The following is a 23,568-nucleotide window of genomic DNA, read 5'->3' on the forward strand; positions in this document are numbered from 1 at the left end:
ATGGAATTATCCTTATTTATCATTGCTTTAATGTAAAGTAATTTTGTTTAAAGTTATATACTGAATGCTTTTCAGCAGTTACGGAGGCATTTGCCAAACTTGGTATTAGAAACTATTGGGAAGTGTAACAAACAAGCCAAAGTTACGTTGGTTCTGATTTAGGGGCCTGGCATTAAAGAAGGTCAGCTCCGCGGAGCCCTGGGCTGTAAGTGCCTAAAAATGGACACGTTAGTAAGCAAATGACAAAGCTATCTCAGTGTTGGTTATTAAAATTTATTTTTTCTTGTTCATAGTTTTCGTGCTTTGTCTATCTGTAACTTAGTTATTTTAAGACTTGTTTGAAACATGTTCTTACTCTTATAAAATGGTGCTTTATTATTTTTTTTTCCCTAGGGTACATTTAGTAACACTTTTTGAAAATGACCGTCACTTTTCCCACCTCTCATCCTTGGAACGGGAGATGACTTTTCGCACCGAAATGGTTAGGTTCTGTTTTCTAATGACTCGATTTGTAGTAGAGTGATATTAAGATTATAAGGTGGACAGTTATTAGGAACCGAAATGCATTTTTGGGGAGCTGCCCTGTTTCTTGAGCTATAACTTAGCTTTGCTAAGTTAAGTCAGAAGCGTTTTAGGTTCTTTTTCTCCCTATTCACTTTCCTCCTTTGCGGATAGGCTTTATTTATTTACTTATTTATTTTAGTTCTCTTGACATCAGCGTCCCCTCTTTTAAGAGGCAACTTTATACTCTCTTTAATAGTTTTTCTGTTATTTTGATACTTAACCCGTAAAACGGAGACAGTGCCATCTGCTGTACATATTGGACACAGTGATGGCAAGGACTCAATGGGCTAACTGAAGCCAGACCTGCAGAATTTTACAGCTGAGAGACCAGGATAACCCCCCACATCAGCCACGCAGGGGCCGCGCGAAGGACTCAATCAGGCGGGCCCTCCTGATTGATTCTGTAGCCATGGCTCTTTTTTTTGTGGCTCAATTAAAATCAAAACCTAAATTTATATTACAATTTGTTAAATAGCAAAATTTACCATTTCAACTATTTTTACGTGTGCAGTTCTGCAGCGTTACATACATTTGTAGTGTGCAGCCATCACCATCAGCCATGCCCAGAGCTTCGTTATCATCCCTGAGAGAAACTGTGCCCGTTAGATACCGCCTCGCCCGTCCCTTCGCCCAGGCCCTGGGAACCTCCCTTCCACTTTCCGTCTATAAGTCCGCCTATTCTAGGTCCCTGCACCTCTGCTTTTTCAATCCCACCCTTCCAGCCCTTTTAAAGCTTCGAAGAATTGGCTACATTAGCACTTAGTGTTGTATAGCTTATCATTTTCAAAGAAAGATAAAAATATTAAGGGGCGTGGCTATGGCAGCGTGGGCGTTGATGGCAGGTCACTGGATTCAGGTGTCCGTTCCGTGCTCCCCTGGTGATGGCCAGTCAGTTAAGCTCCCTCCTCCTCAGTCGCCTCATCTGTGAACTAGAGACACGGCCAGCCTCGCAGGGCCTTAGTGAAGAGGAAGGGAGGTGACGAGCAGAGCACACAGCCCTGTGCCTGGCACAGAACCATAACTGCTGTTAATACAAACATACGTACGCATGTTCTCTTCTCTAAGCATGGCCTTATGCATGTTAGACACCTGTCGTTGTACCAGTCCCCGCTGCCCCATAAGCAGAAATAAAAACCCTCCCATGGATTCATGTGTTGCCCGTCCCGACTGTGAGGACAGGCTCTTTCAGACGGAACTGAACCCCCTTTCAGTTTAGGGGCCACCGCTTCGCTCACCCCCTCACAGGGAATGGGGCTGTGTGAGGCCACAGGCGTGGGGAGCTGAGGGCTAGTTTTAATGTTTTGGGGGAAGAGAGTGTATTGCAAACAATGTGGCCCTTTATTTGCTTTTATTTTTTCTTTTTGTTGAGTTGATTGGGGCGACGCTAACGAAAGTATACAGGTTGCAGGTGCGTCACCCTACCACACCCCACCTGTACACCGTACTGTGTGTTCACCACCGCATGTTGGTTCTCTGTCCATCACCATTTGTCCCCCTGATGCCCTCCTTCACCTCCCCCTGCTTTTAGATGTTGGGAAGGAAAGCAGGAAATCGATGAGGGAAGGGATACAAAACAACATGCTTTTGTTCATCTTTGATGTTTAACGAGCCTATGACGTCATTATTTCATGTGCTGGAATCATACGCTCAGCTAATCCCCTTTTTCAGGACACAGCATTTGTGATGTGAGCAGTAGTTGACCTTTTGTTAGCATGGCCTTTGTGCTGAGCTGTGAGAGGGAGCTGGGACGTAAGGTGAAAGCCTGAGATTCCATCTCATGAGGTTCAGGGTCATTATATGTTATTTCATAAAGAGCTGGAGAAAAAGAGTACAGGTAAAATTAGGTGTAGTAGAATTAAAATATATTGTGTACATATTTTAAGGTGTGGTTAGCAAAGCTTCTTAAAACATTGACCCGCCCTGCAGTGCTTTTCCAACCTCCAGGCCTCATGAAAGAATAGCGCTGTGATCGTCTAACGTGTACGCCTTCCGAGGCCCAGAGCGTAGCAGCAGTAGCCAGGGGAATACAGGAAGCTTTATTACCAACCTTTCCCTACAAAAGAGTTGTTCTGAAAGTTATAAAAATTTTTTTTTCAGTTTTTACTTACATTGACAATTTGTGCCTTTTGAAGGGACTTTATTATTCCTATTTCAAGACCATTATCGAAGCACCTTCGTTCTTGGAAGGGCTGTGGATGATTATGAAGGACAGGCTCACCGAGTATCCCCTTGTCATTAACGCGGTGAAACGCTTCCATCTTTATCCAGAGGTGAGGGAAATCTGGGATAAATACATGCGGAGCGATTCTTTTTCATTTGATAAAATAGTAAGTAAACACAATGGTGTTATTAGAAGGAGGGGACCTTTAAGATTTATGGATTGTATGTGTCCTTATAGTTGAGCAGAGTATCAAAGTTCCTCTGCTGAGTTTGTTTTAATTTGTACTTCCCTTATTATTAGTGGAGTTAAGACTATTTTTGTGTTTAACAGACACTTGTATTTATTCTTCTATCAATAACCTATAAATATTTTTGTTACCTGGTTGAGGGTTGTTTTCTTACTCATTTGTTGGCATAACTTATGTATTTTATAGCATAATCCCTAGTGACACATGCTGACATATCTTCTCTCACTCTGGCTGCTTTCCCTTAGTCAGCTCTGTGAGGTATAATTACATACTGTCAAATACACTGGTTCTTCGAGTTTTACATTTGACAGATGTACAGAACTGTATAACCAAACCCTAGCTGAGATATAAAACATTGAAAATAATGCCAGAAAGTTCCCCTGTGCTGCTTCTTTATGGTAACTATCCTTTCTTCATTGAATTGTCTTGGTACATAATGTTGAAAACTGACTATATTATGTATGAATCTGTTTCTGGATTCTCTACTATTTTGTTGTTCTGTATCTATAGTTATGCCAGTACCACACTGCTTTGATGACTATAGCTTTAAAATAAAATTTAAAATAAGGTAGTCCTCCAACTTTGGTTTTCCTTTTCAAAATTATTTTTTATGTAAATGTTAGAGTTAGTTTATCAGTTTCTCCAAAAATATTATTGAGATTTTGATTGGGGTTGCATTGGATTTATACATCTATTTGGGAAGAATTGACATCTTAATATTAAGTCTTCCAATCCATGATAATGGACTAGATCCCCATTTTGTTAATCATTATTTTCTCAGCAATATTTTCTATTTTTCAACACACCATCTTCTATAAGCACTATTTTTATTATTGTAAATGGTATTACTTTTTAATTTTAGTTTCCCATTTTTTTGCTGCTTCTGTATACAAATTACAGTTGACTTGACTATTGACCTAGCACCTGCATCTTGATAAAGTAAACTATTCTCAACAAAAAGCTTTATAGATGTTCATTATTCTATAATACAGAGCTTTAGTTTATAATGTATACATATATAATTTTAAAATGACTGATTCCCAAGTGAAATGATTTAAATAAATTTGTCGAAGTTTGTAATGTCAAAGGCAACCATCAAGAAATGGTATTTTGAAAAAATTATTATGAAGATAATGTACTTTTTCTGCACTGTCTCTTTCTGTTTTTATCATTTGTAGGTGATCCTAGCCTTCCTGTATCGCACCTTCATGGGAGTAATGAATTTATTTGGGCTAGAAGCTAAGACCTGCTGGAATGTCACCAGAGTAGAACCTCTAAGTGAAGTCCAAAGCTGCGAAGGCATGTTTTTTTCCTACACTGCTGCTGGGTTGTCATTAATGTTTACATGAACAGCTTATACTGTTAGGACTTATTTCAAGAATTATTGTAAACTCATGGTTGTTTTTTTTTAAAAAACACTATAACTGATTCACATAAAAGTATTTAACTTTACAACAATTTTCTGAGAAGGCTAGGTACTTACTACTATGAGTATTAATTTAGAATTTGGGCATAATATACCCCAGTGGACGGCAGTCCTGACTATAAGTTCTGGGGTAGCTTAAATAATAAATGTGGGGATTAAATTACACAGTCAGATATCTACCTGTAACAGTTAATGTAAAAATTTAGTTATGGAGACATATAAAATCAGATGTGCAATAATAGATTGATTTAGAAAAACTTCATATTCTTCATATATACCGTCTACATTGCTATCTTAATCAAACAGTCACTTGTGGAATTAGCTAACAGTTTTCCAGGATTTGTATTTGTTACTGCTACTTAAGATGATGGCAGTTTAGCATTTTTACAATCTAATTATGATGCTCTCCCTTGAAACTGCTATTCCAAGTCACATATATCAATTTGCATAACATTTAGAGTTTTTTTCTTTATTTCTTCATATTCACAACATGAACACAGTATATTTTATAAATATACTTTTATAGACTTATTTGCAATTACAACCAAATCTCAGAATATACGAGGTCTGTCCAGAAGGTATCCAGCCATGTAATATGAAAAACAGTTATTGAAGAAGATACAAGATAACTTCTGGCCAAGATGGAGGCCTAGACAGACATGCTGCATCTCCCTCCACAACTAAGACGGGATACAACTACCTCAAAACTAGAGACAATCAGAAGTTCCAGAAAATCAAGCTGCATGGAAGTCCGGCAAACAAAGATATAAAGAAGAAATACCCAGACAGGTAGGAGGGGTGGAGCCGGGGCGGAGAGTACGCGGTGTGGTGGTGGCAGCAGCAGGCCAGCAGAAAGCTCAGTAACACATTCTAAAAAGTTAGAAGAGACACCTGGGGAGCGTTCTCAGCTCCTCACCAGACCTCGCAGATCATGGTCCCAGCACCAGGGAAAATCAAGCCTCATTGCTTCTGACTGTGCAAACCAGTGGGGGTTGGGGCGGAGGAAGAAACTGCCAGTCTCTTAGCAGAGTCTGCTTGTTTAAAGGGCCCCCATGGCCTTAAAATGTCTGCAGACCCACCCACTCTGGGAATGACAGCCAGGGCATCAGTTAGAGAGGCGCCAGTTCCATACAGAAGTGGGAGAGGTGCCTGGAAAAGGGGCGAGTGCTGGGCAGGCAGCATTGTTCCCTCTCAGACCCCTCCCCTACATGCAGCGCCACAACGTGGTGGAACAGGTCACCCTGTACTGACGAATCCCTAAGGCTCCGCCCCTCACAATGTAACAGGAGTGACAGCTCTCCCTGGGATGCGGAGGCAATCAAACACAGGAACCTGTCAGAATGAGGAGACAGAGAAGTATGGCCCAAAAGGGGGAATGGATCAAGGTTCCGGTGGGAGATAGCCAACCTAACAGATGAGGAGATAGACAACCTAATAGATGTAGAGTTCAAAACACTGGTGGTAAAGATGTTCACAGGCTTGACAGATATGCTTAAGTACAGCAAATGCATGAGGGAAGAAGTAAAGGCTGTGCTAAATGAAACAAAGGAAAATCCACACAAAATCAATGGTGAAGGGAAGGAAATTGAGGTTCAAATCAATGATTTGGGACAAAAGGAAGAGACAAACAGTTAACCAATGCAGAATGAGGAAGCAAGAATTGAGAAAAATGAGGAGAGGTTTAGGAACCTCTGGGACAACTTTAAATGTGCCAACATCTAAACCATAGGGGTTCCAGAAGGAGAAGAGGAAGAGCAAGAAATTGAAAACTTATGTAAGAAGATAATGAAGGAAAACTCCCCAAAATTTGGCAAAGGAAATAGACATACAAGTCCAGGAAGCACAGAGAGTTCCAAACAAGCTAGACCCAAAGAGGACCACACCAAGACACATCATAATTAAAATGTCAAAGTTTCAAGATAAAGAGAGAATCTTAAAAGCTTCAAGAGAAAAGCAGAGAGTTACCTACAAAGGGGTGCCTATAAGACTGTCAGCTGATTTCTCAAAAGGAACTTTGCAGGTAAGAAGTGACTGGCAAGAAGTATTCAAGGTGATGAAAAGCAAGGACTTACAGCCAAGATTACCTATCCAACAAAGCTGTCATTTAGAATGGAAGGGCAGATAAGGTGCTTTCCAGACCAGATAAAGCTAAAGGAGTTCATCATCACCAAGCTATTATTATATGAAATGTGGAAGGGACTTACTTAAGAAAAATAAGATCAAAATTATGAACATTAAAATGACAATAAACTCATAACTATCAACAACTGAATCTAAAAAATAAAAACAAAATCCAACTAAGCAAACCAGAATAAGAACAGAATCATAGGTATGGGGATCATTTGGAGGGTTATCAGCTGGGAGAGGGGAGAGGGAGAAATGGGGAAATGGTGCAGGGACTAAGAAGCATAATTAGTTGGTACAAAATAGGAGAAGTTAAGAATAATATAGGAAAGGATGAAGCCAAAGAACTTATATGCATGACCCATGGATATGAACTGAGGGTGTGGGATTGCTGGAGGGAAGGGGGTTACTGGGCAGAGGTGAGCAAAGGGAAAAAAATTGAGACAACAGTAAGAACACAATAAATATACTTAAAAAAATAAGCATAATCGGTAGGTACAAAATAGACAAGGAAATGTTAAGAATAGTATAGGAAATGGAGACACCAAAGAGCTTATATGCACAATCTATGGACATGAACTAAGTTGGAGAAGGTATTGCTGGAGGGAAGGGGGGTACCAGGAGGAGAGAGGCAAAGGGGGAAAAATTAGGACAACTGTAACAGCATAATCAGTAAAATATACTTAAAAAAATTGAAAGAAGATACGAGATACAAGAAACGTTGTACACAGGACAATGATGCCTCAGTCCCTTCAAAGTAGACACCTTGGGACCTCACACAGTTCTACCAATTGCCATCAGCTGCCCCATCGTATTTTCTTGAATCTCATCGATGAGCTGAAATCTCTTCCCTCTCAAAGGTGATTTAAGTTTTGGGAAAAGCCAGAAGTCACAGGGCACCAAATCTGGGCTCTAGTGGGGCTGAGTCACCTGGGTCATTTGATATTTTGCTGAAAACCTCTGCACGAGACGTGATGCATGAGTGAGCACATTTTCGTGATGAAGCTGCTGATCACCAGCTGCCCACAGCTGCGGCCTTCTGAACCATCCGAGTAGTTCCCGCAGAGGAATGTTCAAGCTTAATGCAGAATCTGATGCAGACTCATTGCTGTACTCACTCAGTCATTGTGAATGCGATGGCCGCACAGAACACGTGCTCACCCTACAGCATCTACCGCCCCCACTGACCAGTACAGTGAAGGCGTCACTGTTCACGCCTGCGCATTCCAGTCCACTCTCCTTGGCTGCCAGGTTCCATCGATGTCATGCAAACTGTTCTTGTTATGTTAATAATGGATGGATTTTTTTCTGCACAGACCTTGTGTACTAAACCTGCATTTTCATGTTTCCCTATATTTTTATTGAGTCCCTAAGATGATCTTTATAACATCTAAAATAGCACTGATAGAGGATGTTCGAGACATAATTAGGCTTTTTTAATGCAAAACAAAGGAATGGAGAAAATGCTTCATAAAACGAGAGACTCTGTAGTGACTCAATCAGCTTAGGAAGCAGAGCCTTTTCTAAGAGGTGGGAAAAATCACCTTATATATGTACATTTATGATATTTATTAAGTTGCCATTAAGTGACAGGTTAATGTCAGGCCTTAGGACCCCAAGGTGCACCAGTCACCTTGGCGCCTTGCCCTCCCAGCTGTAGTAACTGTGACAGATGTTACCAGTAAGAAAACAAGCTCACCCAGGTTGGGAGTAAGAGAAGGGGGTGTTTCACGAGTAGCGGCCAGCATACTCAAAACGCTTGAGGCCACGGAGAACTGAAAGTCGGGGACACCCAGAGCAGAGAGACAGGGAAGAAAAGAGGTGTGAACTGATGGTGGGCCTGTCTGTGAGCAAGGGTCCCATTGAAGACTTTTAACAGATTGGCATTTCAAAACCAGTATTTTGGCAGTGGTTTGGAAAAGGTATTAACAGAGAACAGAAGTGGGTTCAGTGAGGCCAGGCAGGACCCTGGAATGCTCTCAGCAAGTGACTGCAGGGTGGGGACAGGGCATCCATGGGTCTGAGGGAGGTTTTGGAAGCTGAATTGACAAGATTTAGTAACTGGTTGATGGGCAAGGGAAGGAGAGTGAAGTCATGTAAGTATTAAGTTCCTGTCTTAACTAAGTCGCTTTGAATGTAAAAAAAGATTATTAAAATAGCAGATCTGAACAGCTACATTAGGTTCAGATACCCAAGAGGCCTCGGGGTGGAGAGGTCAAGTAACTACCTGCATGTGGACCCCGAGCAATAAGAAGACAGTTATGGGCCCAATGTAGACTTGGAGTCATCTGTTTGCAGATGACAGTTGGGGCCATGGAAGTGGGAGAATCTCCTTAGAGAGAGACTGAGAAAAGAAGGGGGCATGTGACAGCCTCAGGTGGTCCAACACGAAGGGGGTGTGCCAAGTAAGAGGAGCTAGGACAGACTGAAGGAACGGCCAGAGAAGCAGAGGAATGAGGAATGCCGGCCTTCAGGTCCTTGCACCATCAAAAACTTTGAAAACTAAATAACTTTACATTTTCTGTGTTCTGTTTTCTCAACCACTAAAAATTATTTTCATACTAGCTAATCTCGTAGATTTGTTCTGAGGATTATGTGACATGAAGATTGTAAAGCACCTAGTAAACCATGTAGCACCTAGTAGATCATGTGTGTGTTAATATATTTCATACATGTCTGTCTGCCTATCTGTCTCTCTGGTCTTACACATGGCATTTATTATATGTTAAGGTTTAAGGTCCAAGTTATATATCATAATGGATCAAGTAACTAGATTATCTCCGACCAGCTAAAGCTGTTGCTTGGGCTCAGGGCCCATATCTTACTCATCCTAGAACCAAGCAAAAGATAATCATGCAGTGGATTTATTCTTATAATTCATCAAGTGACTACACACAGTTCTAGATTCTGAACAATAGCAGCATCTCCTGAATAATGAGAGGCACCATTACAGTATAATAATACTTAATTAGGGGAAAGTATAAATGTAACCTCAATGGCGCATAAAGCCTGAATGTAACTAATAGTATCTCATGTAAGGGGAGAGCACGAATGTAGCTGTTAAAGAGAGTAGCAGTCTGCAGAGCAAATGCTCTCAGTAACTTCGTGAGTGATCAATCACAAAGCACTGCAATAATTATGTCCTATTACTTTATAGTCATTCATTAAATACTGAATAATCTGTGTCTTTTTAAAGGAATGGGAGACCCTGCTTACTTTTATGTTGGTATGATTTTTATTTTAAATGGAATAATGATGGCATTGTTCTTCGTATATGGTGCGTATCTGAGGTAAGCCTATGTACTGAGAGATCTTTTAGTGGCCTTATAAGGACCAGCTGACCGTTGTTGATTATATGAAAAGGACTATTAATGGAATGAATTGATTAATAGTAGGGACGTTTTTAGATCTATTTTTTTTCCCAGAAGTTATCTGGTATCATGCAACCTGAAACTAGGGCTGTCACTCAAATAATATCATAAAGGCCTTCCTTTTATTCTGGTGTGGACTTCTTTTGGGTAAGATTTCTAGACAAAGTTTGAATGAAATTACCTTCGGGTCACGTGTAACGTTATTATGATAGAGGGGATCTTTGGTTGGCGTTAGTAGCAGAAGACTGCTCATTTTAATTTCCGTCCATGGGAAATTCAGGAAGCAGTAGAAGGTGACATTTGTACCTATAGCAGACACCCCCTCAATAGCCCTTCTTTCCTGGGTCCAGCACCGCTGCTTAGTGGGGGATGGCTGTGTGCTCAGTGCCCACTGGTAGGCTGGAGTCAACTATGACAGTCATGTGCAGTTGACCGTTGAACAACGCAGGGGTTACAGGTGCCACCCCCTCACCGTCATGCATACTTAGCTGAAAATCCATGCATAACTTTGACTCCCCGCAAACTTAACTACTAACAGCCTGCTGTTGACCAGAGCCTTCCTAGTGACGTAAATAGTTGCTTAATACCTGTCTTGTATGTTACATATATTAGCTGCATTCTTACAATAAAGTAAGCAAGGAGAAGAGTGTTACTGAGAAAATCACGAGGAAGAGTTAAGTACACTTACAGTATTGATTGAAAAACTCCACGTAAAGGTGGACCCGCAGGACTCAGCCCTCTGTCACTCAAGGGTTGGCTGTATCCTGCCTCTCACTCTCCAGCGAGCCTGGGTGAGCCGTTTGAGCTGCCTTTTTCCGTGAAAAATAAGGTGCAATCCACCTTGGTTACACCCAGGAGAACATTTATTCGCCTCACTCACAAAAAGGTAGATTCGGCCGCCTCTTCTCCATTTCTTCCTGCTTTTACTTGGATGTGACGCCTGGGGTCACATCGCAGCGCGAGGGGAACGGCTGTAGATGCAGCACACACGTCTGCCCTCGCATCTCTGTGCTGCCGGGCTGGTGGCTGCGGACGCTTCCCTGTCATTTTCTCGTTGACTTCGTTAATAAACATCTATATTTTAAGCCACTTTTGTCAGATTTTCTGTTTCTTACAGCAGAGTACACTCCTAACTGAATCAGTAGCTTCCTCTATGATGAGCTGCACAACATTGAAAGTTAAATATCTAGATTTAATCTTTACTTCCTACTTATTGTTTTCTTGGGGTTTTTGTCTATGTAGAGGTTAGTATCTATACACCCCTTGTTTGGGGAAGTTTTCAGCGTAAAAATACTAACAGAATCAATGAAAAATGTATATAACATTGTACCATGTATCCTATTCAGCATAGTAAGTTAAGAAAAAGTAGTAAGTGCAAGGATTGGAAAACTTGAACAAAAGAAACAGGTATCCTTACAAGCAGATCACATGACTCTATGTAGAAAATCCAGGAAAAAATCCATGGATTAAGTATTTAAATAAGAAAGCTTATAATGTTACTGGAAGCAAAAATTAACACACATGTATTATAAATCTATACTTTAGCATCAAACAAAAAATGAAAATTTAACAGGATGCCATTTAGAATAGCATTGAAAAAAATGAAGTTCTTAAGAATAAATGTAGCAAGAACTATATATGCCCTCTTTTGGAAAATTAGAAAACTTTGCAAGACAATTAGGAATATCTAAATAAATGGAGAGACATGCCCTGTTCATGGATTGGGAATCTCAAAAAGGTGAGAGTTATTCCAATTGATTTAGAGATTCAATGCACTACCAGTTTTGTTAACCTTAGTAAGCTAATCTTAAATTTTTTTCAGAAATGTAAAGGGCCTAAAATAGTTGAAGAGGGCAGGAGAACTTGTTTTGTTGTTTCTATATTAGAAAGGTAATGGAATAAGACAGTGTGATATCGGCATAGGGACATGTCATTGGAGTAAAATAGAGCACAGGAGCAGAAATGTAAAATTAAAGACGCCCTGTGAATGACAGAGCTGATGTTGCAGACCAGTGGGTATGGACAGGTGTCTTAATGAGAGGTGTTGGGATAGTTGAGAGGTCATATAGGAAAGAGAGAAGTCTGAGCTGTATGAAATAGAAAACCTAGTTGGATTAAAATCCCAAATAAAGAAGACAAAATTACCAAATGTTTAGAATGTTATATAGGAGAATATCAGCAGTAACTTGGGATAAGAGAGAATTTCTTAAATAAGACATGAAAACTTAGCCAAGAAGAAAAAAAAAAACTGATGAATTTGATGAAAAGAATTTAACTTTCTTAAGATATATTAGAATGAAGAGATAAGCCACAAACTGGGAAAAGATATTGCCACGCATATACCCAACATAGTATCCAGACATTACATTCATTCATTTGACAAATTTTTTATTGAGTGCGTGCTGAGACCAAGAGCATTATTCTAGGTGCTGGAGTTAGAAACAGCAACCTCTGTCCTTGTGGGGTTTATATCCGAGGGGGCAGACAAAGACCAAGGCAACAAACAACCCAATAGAAAAATGGACAACATATCTACGAAGAGACATTTCCCAGAAGAAGAAGTCCCAAATTCCCAAAAAGATGTGTGTAAAGTTGCCCGCTATCTTTCGTTACTGACATCAGGAAGTTTCAAATTTAAACTGCAATGAGCTACTATTTCACATCCATTTGATTAGCAGAAGGAACTTCACGCACAGCAGGTGGACACATACATTAGTACAACTATTTTGGGAAAACAGCACAGAGTTTCTAGCAAAGTTGAAAAGGTAGATACCTTATAACGCAGCACTTCCTATTTTAAAGCACGTATGTCTAAGAAACCCTCGGACATGTGCACCAGGAAATAGTACGTGCACGAATATAGCAGCATGGTTTGTCATAACGCCAACTGCGAACAACTCCGATGTCCCTCAGCAGAGAAGTGTACACACTGAATGGGCTGTGGTCACACACATCAGCATGGACAAATCTTGTAATGTTGCGTGGATGAAGGAAGGCACAAAGTAAAAACAAATCCTGCATACTTTCTTTTGTATGAGGTTTAAAAACAGATTCAAGTAAATGATGGTATGGTATGTACATAGACGTGGCTGTCTTGGTCATCGCAAAGATCAAGGTGGTGGCTGTCTCGAGAGGCGGCGAGTGGGGACTCAGGTGAGGCCAGTTTTCTGTCCCAGCGACATGGTGGTTACAAGGATATTCACTTTATAATTATTCCATAAATCGTCTAGAAGTTGTATGTGCTTTCTAATATGTGTGCCGTATTGGAAAGATACATTTCAGCTCATCACAGTATTTTGAAAGAAGAGGAGTACTATATGGTGTTAGGCTTGAAGTGTTTTATTTTAGAAAATGGTGTGTAGAGCTTATGCATTTTTAAATATGGAAAATGTTACACAAGATTACCATTTTTTTAGATTAGCATCTTTCATTGCTAGTGCACGCCAAGAGTTGCCATCTTCCCTAAATTGGTTACATAGTTCTGGGATATCAAATGAAGCCTCAGTCTTTAAGAAGGATATGTAGATATAACAAACATGGGCTCTAGAAGTTGACTAAAACTGGGAGGATGTTGAAGGGCACGTGAGAAACAAAAGAAACAGGGATTTGTGGGGATAGTTTGCATTTCTTACAGTGGCAACCCGGCCGCACTAACACTGACTTGAAAAGTAGGTGCCCTGTTTGTGTCTTTTGGGTGGCAATTGATATTTTTCCTGTTCTCTTGATCAATACAGGGAATGTTAGAACACGTTGCTTCAAACCAGCCCCCTGCAGTCTGCAGCATCTCATCATTATTACTGTAGTTTAGTACTCTCATTGCTCGTCCACAGCAGTCCTCATTCTTTGTTTTGTTTCATTATTTACATGCCAAGTCTTTGCCTAGACTTACCCGCACGCTCCTAGTGTCTGCGTGCAGTATTGTTCTCGCTTCTCAGACGTTCCTTCTCGCCGTTTCTTACCTTTCACAGTGTATCCTTTGAATTTCCTTTAGTGAACATTTATTAATGGTAATCATTTCCCATTTGCTTTCCTCTGTTCATGGTTTTTTTTTTAAAAAAAAACTATTCCTTCCTTTTAAAATCACTCAACCAATATTTATTGTTTTCCAAGTGTGGAGCTACGCATACAAGTGATGACCAATTACAGAGAAAAGTCAACTTTAAGAAAGAGTCCTTAGCCTTCGATGGCTGTCCTTGATCTCATTTTTGTATTCTAATTGTCTCTTTGGGGCTCAAGGAAAGAATATTTGCCATAGTTTAGACAGTTTAAAGTTGCTACTAAATGAAACCGTTAGACTCTTGTTTTCATCCCTTAATCGAAAGGCAAAAATTTGCTTCCATTCTGAATATTCAAATATTCAAAGAATGTAATATTGACTCTGAAGTGCTGGCTTGTGTGTTAAATATTATCTTATGTTCACATCTTATGTGTTTTATTTAGAAAATACTTATAATATAAAATCCAGATTATTTTATATGTCCACTTTATATGCTTGTACATTCAAAATTATAACAACAACGTAGGTACTTTTTGAAATTTTTACTATTTTTTATATGGTTTAGTGTCATGACACTATGATTTTTAATTCTAAGATAATTTTGTGCAAAACTGTACTTTGCATGAATTATGATTGTATACTTTTTTTTACAGTGGGACTCCTCTTGGAGGTCTAATTACAGTATCATGCTACTTTTTCAACCATGGAGAGGTTTGTTTTCTAGAAAATAATTGTTAAGAAATAGAAAGAACTATATAGGAACAAGGGAATATATTCATCAAAAAATGTATAATTGCATATTACTTAGGATGTCACAATATTTTAAAGAAATTTGTTTTGTAAGTTGATATTTAGTCATGTTAATCCACATTTTTGCATAATAAGAATTTATGACATGAAATATCTTGCATGGTTTTGAGTGTATATATTCACACACATATATTTCATAGAAAAAGGAAATACTGTACTTGTCAGGTACTTCAAATGCATTATCTCATTTGCTCCTACCAAACATTTTGGGGAAATGGTTGTTATCTTCACAGGAGATATGAAATTGAAATTTAGAGTGGTCACGTTACTTATCCAAGATGTCCCACTCACATCTGTCTGACTCTAAAGTAAAGCCTCATTTCCTCTATTACATTATGCTGCCTTTTCAGTACTACAAAATGCTGAATCAAAATAGAAACCAACTAATTCTGCCCAACAGGACATGGGCCACCTAAAAGGAGTTCATAGAAACTGATTTAGAATAGCATAAATTCATCCAGCAAGGGAGTATACAACACGGACCAGACTCTGCTAGATGCTAAGGATAGGGCAGTAAGAAGTGAGAGAATCTGACCGCTAGTTTTCAGAAGCAAAATCTGTAATATGTTATGGCACAGCTTACGTACAGAATGCTCTTTTATTTGTTACTATTGGGGAATGTAGATATTTGGTTAATTTAAAAAATCTGTGAGACAAAGGAGTCATACAAATTACACATAAATGTCTTAAATATATTAACTTAGAGCAAACAAATGCACTGTCATTCACCGGTGTGTTAATGTAAAGGTGAGATGTTTTCTTTGAGTGTGCCAGACGGCTGGCATTATGACTTTCTTAAGCATGCCACAAAACCAAAAATCTTCCCAGGTTTATAATTTTGGTTTCTTGGAAGAGAAGCAATAATTTTAAGGCTCTTGCAAGGTTATGAGAAGTTAGATACTTTCTAGAATTTTAGAATTCTTGATGTAAAACTTACAATGTTGTCACCCATATGTCTTGAAAGTTTTAAAGTCTATTTAAACTTAGTTAATACTTTTATCATGTGCATCACATGAGTGCTTTCCAAATACCTCCAGTTGTTTTTAGAAACTTATAGTTAACTTTTTTTAAAGGTGTATTTCACAAATTCAGAGATGATCTTAATTACTTGTAATGTGTATCTATACTCATCCAACTGTTTATGTATGAACTCTCTTGACGTTTGTGAGTTCTCCAGGTGACGTTTGTGTAGGTATTTTCCCGGGCGTGTGCACATCTCCAAGCCTTGGGACACCAGGGTCACACTGCCGCGCTGGAATGTGGGTCTGCTTTTCAGTCCTAGGTTCTTTACGGCTCCGGCTCCTATACCTACCGTCTTGCCTGACCTTTGTGTTTCGTTTGGGGGGCCTGATAGAGCCTGCCTGGTTTCTGGACTTAATGGCTCTCTGTCTACCTACCGGGTGCGTGTCTGTTGAGACAGCTCCCAAACGGAGAAGCTAACCAGGCATTCCGAAGGGAATGAGCCTCGTATTAAAATGATTAAGACCGGCGCATTCATGATTTGGCGGTTAATGATGTTCATTGCAATGGGACGTAAGAAGGGAACATTTTATGGATTTCAGGCTACCCGCGTGATGTGGACCCCGCCTCTCCGGGAGAGTTTCTCATATCCATTCCTTGTACTTCAGATGTTGGTTTTGACTGTGATACTCAGGTAATTTTCATTAATAAAACACATCTACATAAGTTATAAGTTAAGCGTCTTAAAATATACTTCCACCTATTAAGTCAGAGTTCAAATTTAGGTGCTATTTTTAGTTACTTCTGAAATAAGTTCAATATCCAGTTGAGAAAATAATCTAAAATACTATGTAAAAATGTTTTCCACGAGGCTAGAGGTTTTAGGGACCTGCATTATGTTTTAATAAATCAGAATTTAAGTTTTCATGTATATTTAGTAAACATTCAAAGGTGTTTAAGAAACTCTTCCTTTTTTCCCCTCAAAGCTCATGTAATCTGACCCCTTGTTTTTCCCCCTGTGGTTCGAGGGAACATTCCCATGTATTCCAGGAAACAATGGCCTATGCACAGGTTACTTTGGGAAATGCCAGCTTAGAGAGCAAAGAAACATATATGTCCATATACAGGAGTCCCTCTCTATATCGCAGTTCACTTATCACAGCCTCACTGTGTAGCGGGGTTTTAAAAATACTATATTTAATTACTTATCGCAGATTTTTCGCTGTATCGCGGGGTTTTGTGGTCCTGTACAGTAAACACTAAAATAAATGTAAGGTTCCTGCTTCGCGGGTTTTCGCCTGTCGCGGGGGGTCTAGAACGTTCATACCCGCGGTAAGTGAGGGATCACTGTATTCATGAAAATTTCTTAACTGCTGATGTTTCTAGCAGGTCAATCAGAAGTTCACCTCAGTTGCTTTCCTTGGACACTTTTATTCCTGGAATTAACTTAATAAGCCTTACAGACTTTAAGAGGCCTGAGGAACAGACACTTTTATGTTTGAGATCCTTTATTTACTGATCAGCTAGGTGCGATATTTCCTTTAAAGCTCTAGTTTTCATTGTTTTATGCTAAGCATTTTTATAACCCAACGAGCATGGTAAGTTCTTCTTCGTGACCTTTTAAAAGAGAACCATACTTTGTTGTCTTATATCAAAGGCAAGGGAGTCATTAGATTTGATCACGTGGCAATTGCTCTTTCTGCCCAGTGATCGGCTCCGTTTATGGTACCGCTGACCGGTGTCAATTCCCTCCCCTCAGGACCTCGAACAGCAGCAGAAGGCATTTTATGGGGCTGTGCCTTTCCAACGTCGCTTTCATGCTGCCCTGGCAGTTTGCTCAGTTTATACTTTTTACGCAGGTGAGACGATTCTAAACTGATTTAAGACGAATGCAAGATGGACCTCGTTTCTACAGAAGTTTTAAAATATGATTATATTTATGTCCTAATAGATTTTCAAAATATGGAATAATTGTGAAGTTTACATACATGTGTGATTTTTTAAAAACTAAAAACCATGTATTCTATAGTCTACCGAGGTATTGCTCAGTTAGGCAGATATTAATGATCAACATGCAAAAGACTTTTTTCTGTTATTTTAATTCACATTTTTCCTTGTTCGTATTTGAAATGAGCTCTATAAATCTGTCTGTAGATTTCCCTTTTGCCATAGGAATTATTTTGGGTGCCAAGCTATACAGCGTAGTAAGGGCCAATCCTGGACTTCATGGGAGAGGGTTTCTGCTTCCAATGTAGCTTAACTATCAGTGGTTTTGTCTGAGGAGCCGAGTCTCAGCGGACTCCGGTTCTCAACCTGGTAATCATGCTAGTTCTTGAGTGAGCTGAGGCCGTATCCTGTTTCCCCAAAGAACTCAGTAACTCATGGCAAGAAACTGAGCCAGGGAAGCAGAGAGTAAAAGGTCGATGATGATGAAATTTCATGATGCTGACATTCTGCAGGAGAAGTCCTTTCCGCCTAATGAATAAACAGTAATAATAATAATGTTTTTTACTGGCAGTGAGAGATGCTGCCGGTTGTCTACAAAGAATGACATTAAAACCTCAGTTGGTGCTACATAGTTAGTGTTGCAAATGTTCTCTCTGCTCTTCTTCCCGGGAGCTGGCCTTTTCAGGTCCTGACACAGAAAGCCTGTGGCTTTCATTATTTGCCCCTGCCAACGTAGTGGACTAGATTTCCCACGGGCATCAGTTCCTTGCAAGCCAATTCATTAATCCCGTGGCGCTGATGAAACCGTTTAAGTAGCTATTTCAGTAATTTTTATATTGCCTTAACGATTGCTTCACCATTCAAAAGATGTGCTACACCTTTAGTGTTCTTTTGTCTTTAGTTGTGATATAACCGACATCATATTATGTAAATTTAAGTTGTACAGTGTGTTGACTTGCTACTTTGCAGTATGATTACCACCTTATTATCACCTGTTAGTTAACACCTCTATCAAGTCACAGAATTATTATTATTATTATTATTATTATTATTATTATTACTGTGTGTGTGTGTGTGGTGAGAACATTTAAGATCTAGACTCTTAGCAACTTTAAAGTATATGATACAGTATTGACTATAATTACCATGCCGGGCATTAGATCTCCGGAACTTATTCATCTGGTTGCAAATTTGTACCTTTAATCAACATATGTCATATCTGCTCCCCGCCCAGCCCCTGGTAACCACCTTTTGCCTCTGTTTCTGCCCGTTAGGCTGTTTTAGAGTCCACACGTAAGTGAGATCCTCCGGTGTCTGTGTCTCTGACTGGTCTCCCCAGCATCGCACCCTTGAGGGCCACTACGTTGTTGATTTCCTTTTTTCTCATGGCTGAATAATATAGCTTCTGCTGAGTTCCTCTATCACGTCTGAGATGTAAAGTGAGATATGTTAGATCTTTATACCATACACTCTGCATCTCTCATGTTCTTTCACGTTTTCAACCCTTTATCATTTTATGCTTTCTTCTAGGTGTTTTCTTCTGACCTGTCTTTCAATTTGTCACTTCTTTGCTTGGCTATGTTCGACCTGCTTTTAAATGCATCTTTGACTTCTTAATATTGATGGTTGTAATATTTAGTTGTACATTTTCAGTTGCTTTTTTAAGTGGCTTTCAGTACTCTCCTGGAATTTTTAATCCTCTCTGTTATTTCCTTGCACATATCACACATAATATCTATGTCTGATGATGCCAGACATGTTTTTGAGTGATTTGCAAGTTAAGAGTGGTTTTTACATTTTTAAAGTTATGTTAAAAAAATAGAAAAAATACAGCAGGTCCTCAGATACCATCATTTTGTTCAATATTATTTTGTTAGAACACTGAGGAGATTCCATAAGAACTTAACTCTTGTTTATATCAATTAGCCTTTGGTAAAAAATTTTTCATATATGTCTTTTTGCCAAAAGTCCCAGAATCTATGTTAAGTGAAAACTTACTGTCTACAATAGAGACTACATGTGGCCCACGAAGTGTAACATATATACTGTCTGACCCCTGAACTACATTTTTTTATGGATCTGTTTCTATTGTGTGTGTAATAATGTCTTATCTCTTTCAGTATGTAGTTAGTTCTGATGTGGTGGTAGACGTTGTACGCAAACAGTGATATAGTTAATTTGAGACAAGGTTGATGTTAACATCTTTCAGAGTAGATTGAATTTGTTGTCAGCAGGTAAATAAACACACTAATAATCTTGAACCACCCTCATGCAATCAGAGAATGAGATCATTCAAAGGTGGGCTTTCATCTTTCTGAGGACTGTTTGATTTCTGGTTCTCTCTTGACATAAAGCCCTTCGAAGTCCCAAGCTAAAGCCTGGGGACTTAGCAGGGATCTCATTCTTGGTGTGCCCTCCCTGCTGGGCCTGCGGACATCTCTCAGCTGCCTCTCCGCTGGCAGGCATCTGTTACTGTCGGAACTGGAAGAAAAGTGACTTCAAATGTCCTGCTCACCATCTCTTCTCTGGTCTTAGCTTCCAGTTCCTTTCCTGCCCTGTTATTAATCTGTGACTTTCAGGCAGGTATTGTCCCTCACTATTGTAGTTCCTAATGAGAAGGCTGGTTGAAATTACTTAGGTGTCATTATTAGAAATATAACTCCTCTTGCATTTACTTTGTTTATGAATAGTGAAGTATTTGTTTTCTTCGTTTGTTTCACTTTTACTATTTTATCTTTTTATTTCAGATAGCCTCATTATTTCTCATGTACGTTGTGGGATACATTGAGCCAAATAAATTTAAGAAGATCATTTATATGAACATGGTAACAGCTTTCATATTTATAAGTCAAACATTACAACAAGACATTGGGTTTGCCTTCTTTCAAGTTGTTTTAATGCATATGATTTTGATAATATCTAAAAGGAAAAGAGGAAATGTACCTTATAGATACCATATTATAATGCATTTTCAACTACAGTGTAGATGTTTTTACTCTCTGAAACTTTTATTTGTATGTTTTATTTATTATTAGCCACTACTTTTGAAACTGAGACCTGAAATTTCTAACACTGTGCATAAAATATGACACCGTAAAGTTTGTTTTCACATTTTTGCTTTTATCTTAGTTTCCAAACACATATTCTTTAAGAACATAAAAATAAATATCTTCTAGCTAAGAATATAAAATAAAGCTTCCTTAGTGGTAGAAATCCTCAAGTAGTTCAACGAAAAATAAGATTAAAAAATTAATACTTACAACTAAGTCTTTTTTATTATATAACTCTATTATTGAATCAATGGAAGTGATAGTTATTTCCATTTTATTTGTACCAAGTAGCAGATAGAGAAAAAAAATTTCCATATAGTATATATGGTGTTGAAAATACTTAGAACCTATCAATGTGTTGAAATTCTATTAACATTTGGCCAACAGTTATTTACTAATCTTATTTATGCATATCAAGTTTGTATTAAAATGGCTATATGCCTGTAAGCAAAGTATGCATTATGCTATATATCTAATAATGATAAAACATGTGTTTCTTTTCTTCAACTTTTAGATTTCAGTTCTCCTTTGTTTTATATTGATGTTTGGAAATCCAATGTATTTATCTTCTTATTATTCTTCATCTTTGTTAATGACATGGGTAAGTATTTGTTAAGCTCATTAAGTATTTTTTTAACCTGTGAAATAGCAGGTTTAATCCACCTGATACAAGTTTAGGAGAATAAATCGGGCCCTTTACTGATTATTACTCACATGGAAAAGTTTTTCCCAAATAAAGCCTATTCTCTATCTGACCTTGCAAAATAACATGGTACAAAGTTGACCATTTTAAGGCAATGCCCAAGTAAATATTAAAAATAAAAAACAATTAGATGATAATAAGACTTACTTTTAAAATATGCCATAATTTTTGATAAAAATTAGTGATTTCCTTCTAAGTCACATCAGTAGGTTAAATACTCACTGCAGGGGCAGTGCCATTGCTCAGAAGCAGTTTTGGAACTCCTCTGAATTGCCTTCACAGACTGTGGCACGTTCTTTTGAATATCCTCATTGGTGACAAAACTTCGTCTTTCAAGGGTGGATTTGATTTTTGGAAATGACCAAAGTCTTGTGAATAAGGTGGGTGATTGAACTGGGTAATATATAGATATTAATTAAAATATGGTGTGACATTAAAGTAATAAGACCTATTTTCTTGCACCCATAACTGAATTATCTTCGAAAGTAGTTTAGAAATCGGAGTTCCAAACTGTTTTTGAGCAATGGTAACGTAACTAGAATAAGTGTATAATTTCCTCCCATGACTTACTTTCACTGAATGACACTCATTTGGGTATGTGTTTGGAATGGTGGTTCAGTAAATTGGTTTTGTTACTTTATAGTCACACTTCTGGAACTTGTAAACCAGGACCTATAGTGTTCTCCTCCACAGGAATGCTCCTTGGGTGTTCTCTCTCCACAATGATCAGAAATGATACCAACCACAGCGATACCAGAACAGAGCACTTTGCCATGTCTGGTGCATTGATCGGACCTTCTGGGATTGTTCTTGTGTTTCCACATCTTTGTTCCCCACGTATTTTCTTTTTCCCTCACAATAAGCAATCCCTTCTCTTTCTCCCTCCCCTAAAACATTGGCTTTTCATTGTCAATGTTTTTGTCAGACTTTTTCAGCATGACGAAGTAGAGGACTTGCAATAGCATGCTTATCTATCTCTTTTTAGGAAAGCTATTTTATTCTGAAATATAGACAGATACAGAAAACTGCATAAAACAAATGTTTTATGAATGGACAATACTAACTAAAACTGATAAGTACTGATTAATGGACTGTTAGTTGGAAAATACACTTAAACTACCATCAAATCAGAATCAGAACTTCTCCAGCCATCCTGCCCCAATTATAATTCCCACGTACAGCTCTAAAACAGTAGTTACTCGGCTCTGGTAATCCCTCCTAGCTTTGCTTTGTAGTTTCGTCACTTAAATTTCTGTTTTCCTCTTTAGGGTTCCTATGCATCTGCCTGTTTTCTTTCCCAGGAAATGTATTTGTTGAAGTGCCTTGGTCATTGAACATGTAAAGGATGATATGGTCTTAATTTTACTCTTTGAATCTTCATGGTGTAGCTTTACATCCCATTTGTCTTCTGCATTTATAATATATTATTAATTGAATCTAAAACTTGGGCAGGATGAGGTTTGATCCCTTCAACATAGTATTGTTGTTTCATTATACCCCCTACCTCTCTTTTTGTGATAGCAGCCATCAGTGCTTAGTTAGTACCAGACTCATTAATTCAACAGGGATTAAAAAATGGTGATGTTCCAGTCCCTCATTGACAGTTAACATAGGAAAAATAAAGTATCTGTCTAAATTAGGGGAGTTGAGAAGAGGTAGAAAAAATATTGGAAGAAATAATGGCCAAAATTTTTCTAATTTGATGAGATAAAGAATTTCAGTAAATCCCAAATACAAGAAAGCTGTAGTAAGGCATATTATAATCAAGTTGCTCAAAATCAGTGATAAAGATACAATATTAATAACTGTCAAAGAAATAAGATATTAAATATAGAAGAACAAAGGGTAACAATATCAGGAGATTTTTTCATAAGAAAAAAATACAAGTACTATGACTGTTAAGCAACATGTTGGGCGTTTGGAATGAAGGATTTTCATGTTAACATAAAGCACTAATCTTGCTCGGTAACTTACATATATATTCGCAGGGACCCGCCACCCACACGCCACCTACCTTGCCAGAGGACTTGTCCGGCGTAAAGCCCCCGAGTAATGCAAGGAGGCCTTAGCGTGATTCTAGAAGCAACTTTTTAGTGCACAAAGCATTTAGCTCTCACCCCAAGAGAAGGTTGTCATGTTCTAATTCTGAAAAATCACCAATTTAAAAGCAAGATGTCTGTGATAGGCAAGATGGAAGGGGGGACGACT

The 23,568-nt window shown here is 38.6% G+C and overlaps 1 protein-coding gene across 1 annotated transcript in view; it reads left to right on the forward strand.

Moving 5' to 3' along the window:
* DPY19L2 (dpy-19 like 2) overlaps window positions 1-23,568 on the forward strand; it is a 49,545-nt gene that overhangs the window by 4,139 nt on the left and 21,838 nt on the right. The window contains exons 3-11 of the mRNA XM_090287029.1: window positions 394-481; window positions 2,697-2,834; window positions 4,151-4,271; window positions 9,719-9,812; window positions 14,544-14,601; window positions 16,263-16,354; window positions 17,420-17,519; window positions 20,355-20,432; window positions 21,172-21,258. Of these exons, the coding sequence (XP_090143155.1) occupies window positions 394-481; window positions 2,697-2,834; window positions 4,151-4,271; window positions 9,719-9,812; window positions 14,544-14,601; window positions 16,263-16,354; window positions 17,420-17,519; window positions 20,355-20,432; window positions 21,172-21,258 (856 nt within the window). The remainder of the gene's footprint in view (window positions 1-393; window positions 482-2,696; window positions 2,835-4,150; window positions 4,272-9,718; window positions 9,813-14,543; window positions 14,602-16,262; window positions 16,355-17,419; window positions 17,520-20,354; window positions 20,433-21,171; window positions 21,259-23,568) is intronic.

This window comes from Furipterus horrens, unplaced genomic scaffold (assembly GCF_987537825.1).
Source record: "Furipterus horrens unplaced genomic scaffold, mFurHor1.1.pri manual_scaffold_9, whole genome shotgun sequence".
In the NCBI taxonomy this organism is placed as follows: Eukaryota; Metazoa; Chordata; class Mammalia; order Chiroptera; family Furipteridae; genus Furipterus; species Furipterus horrens.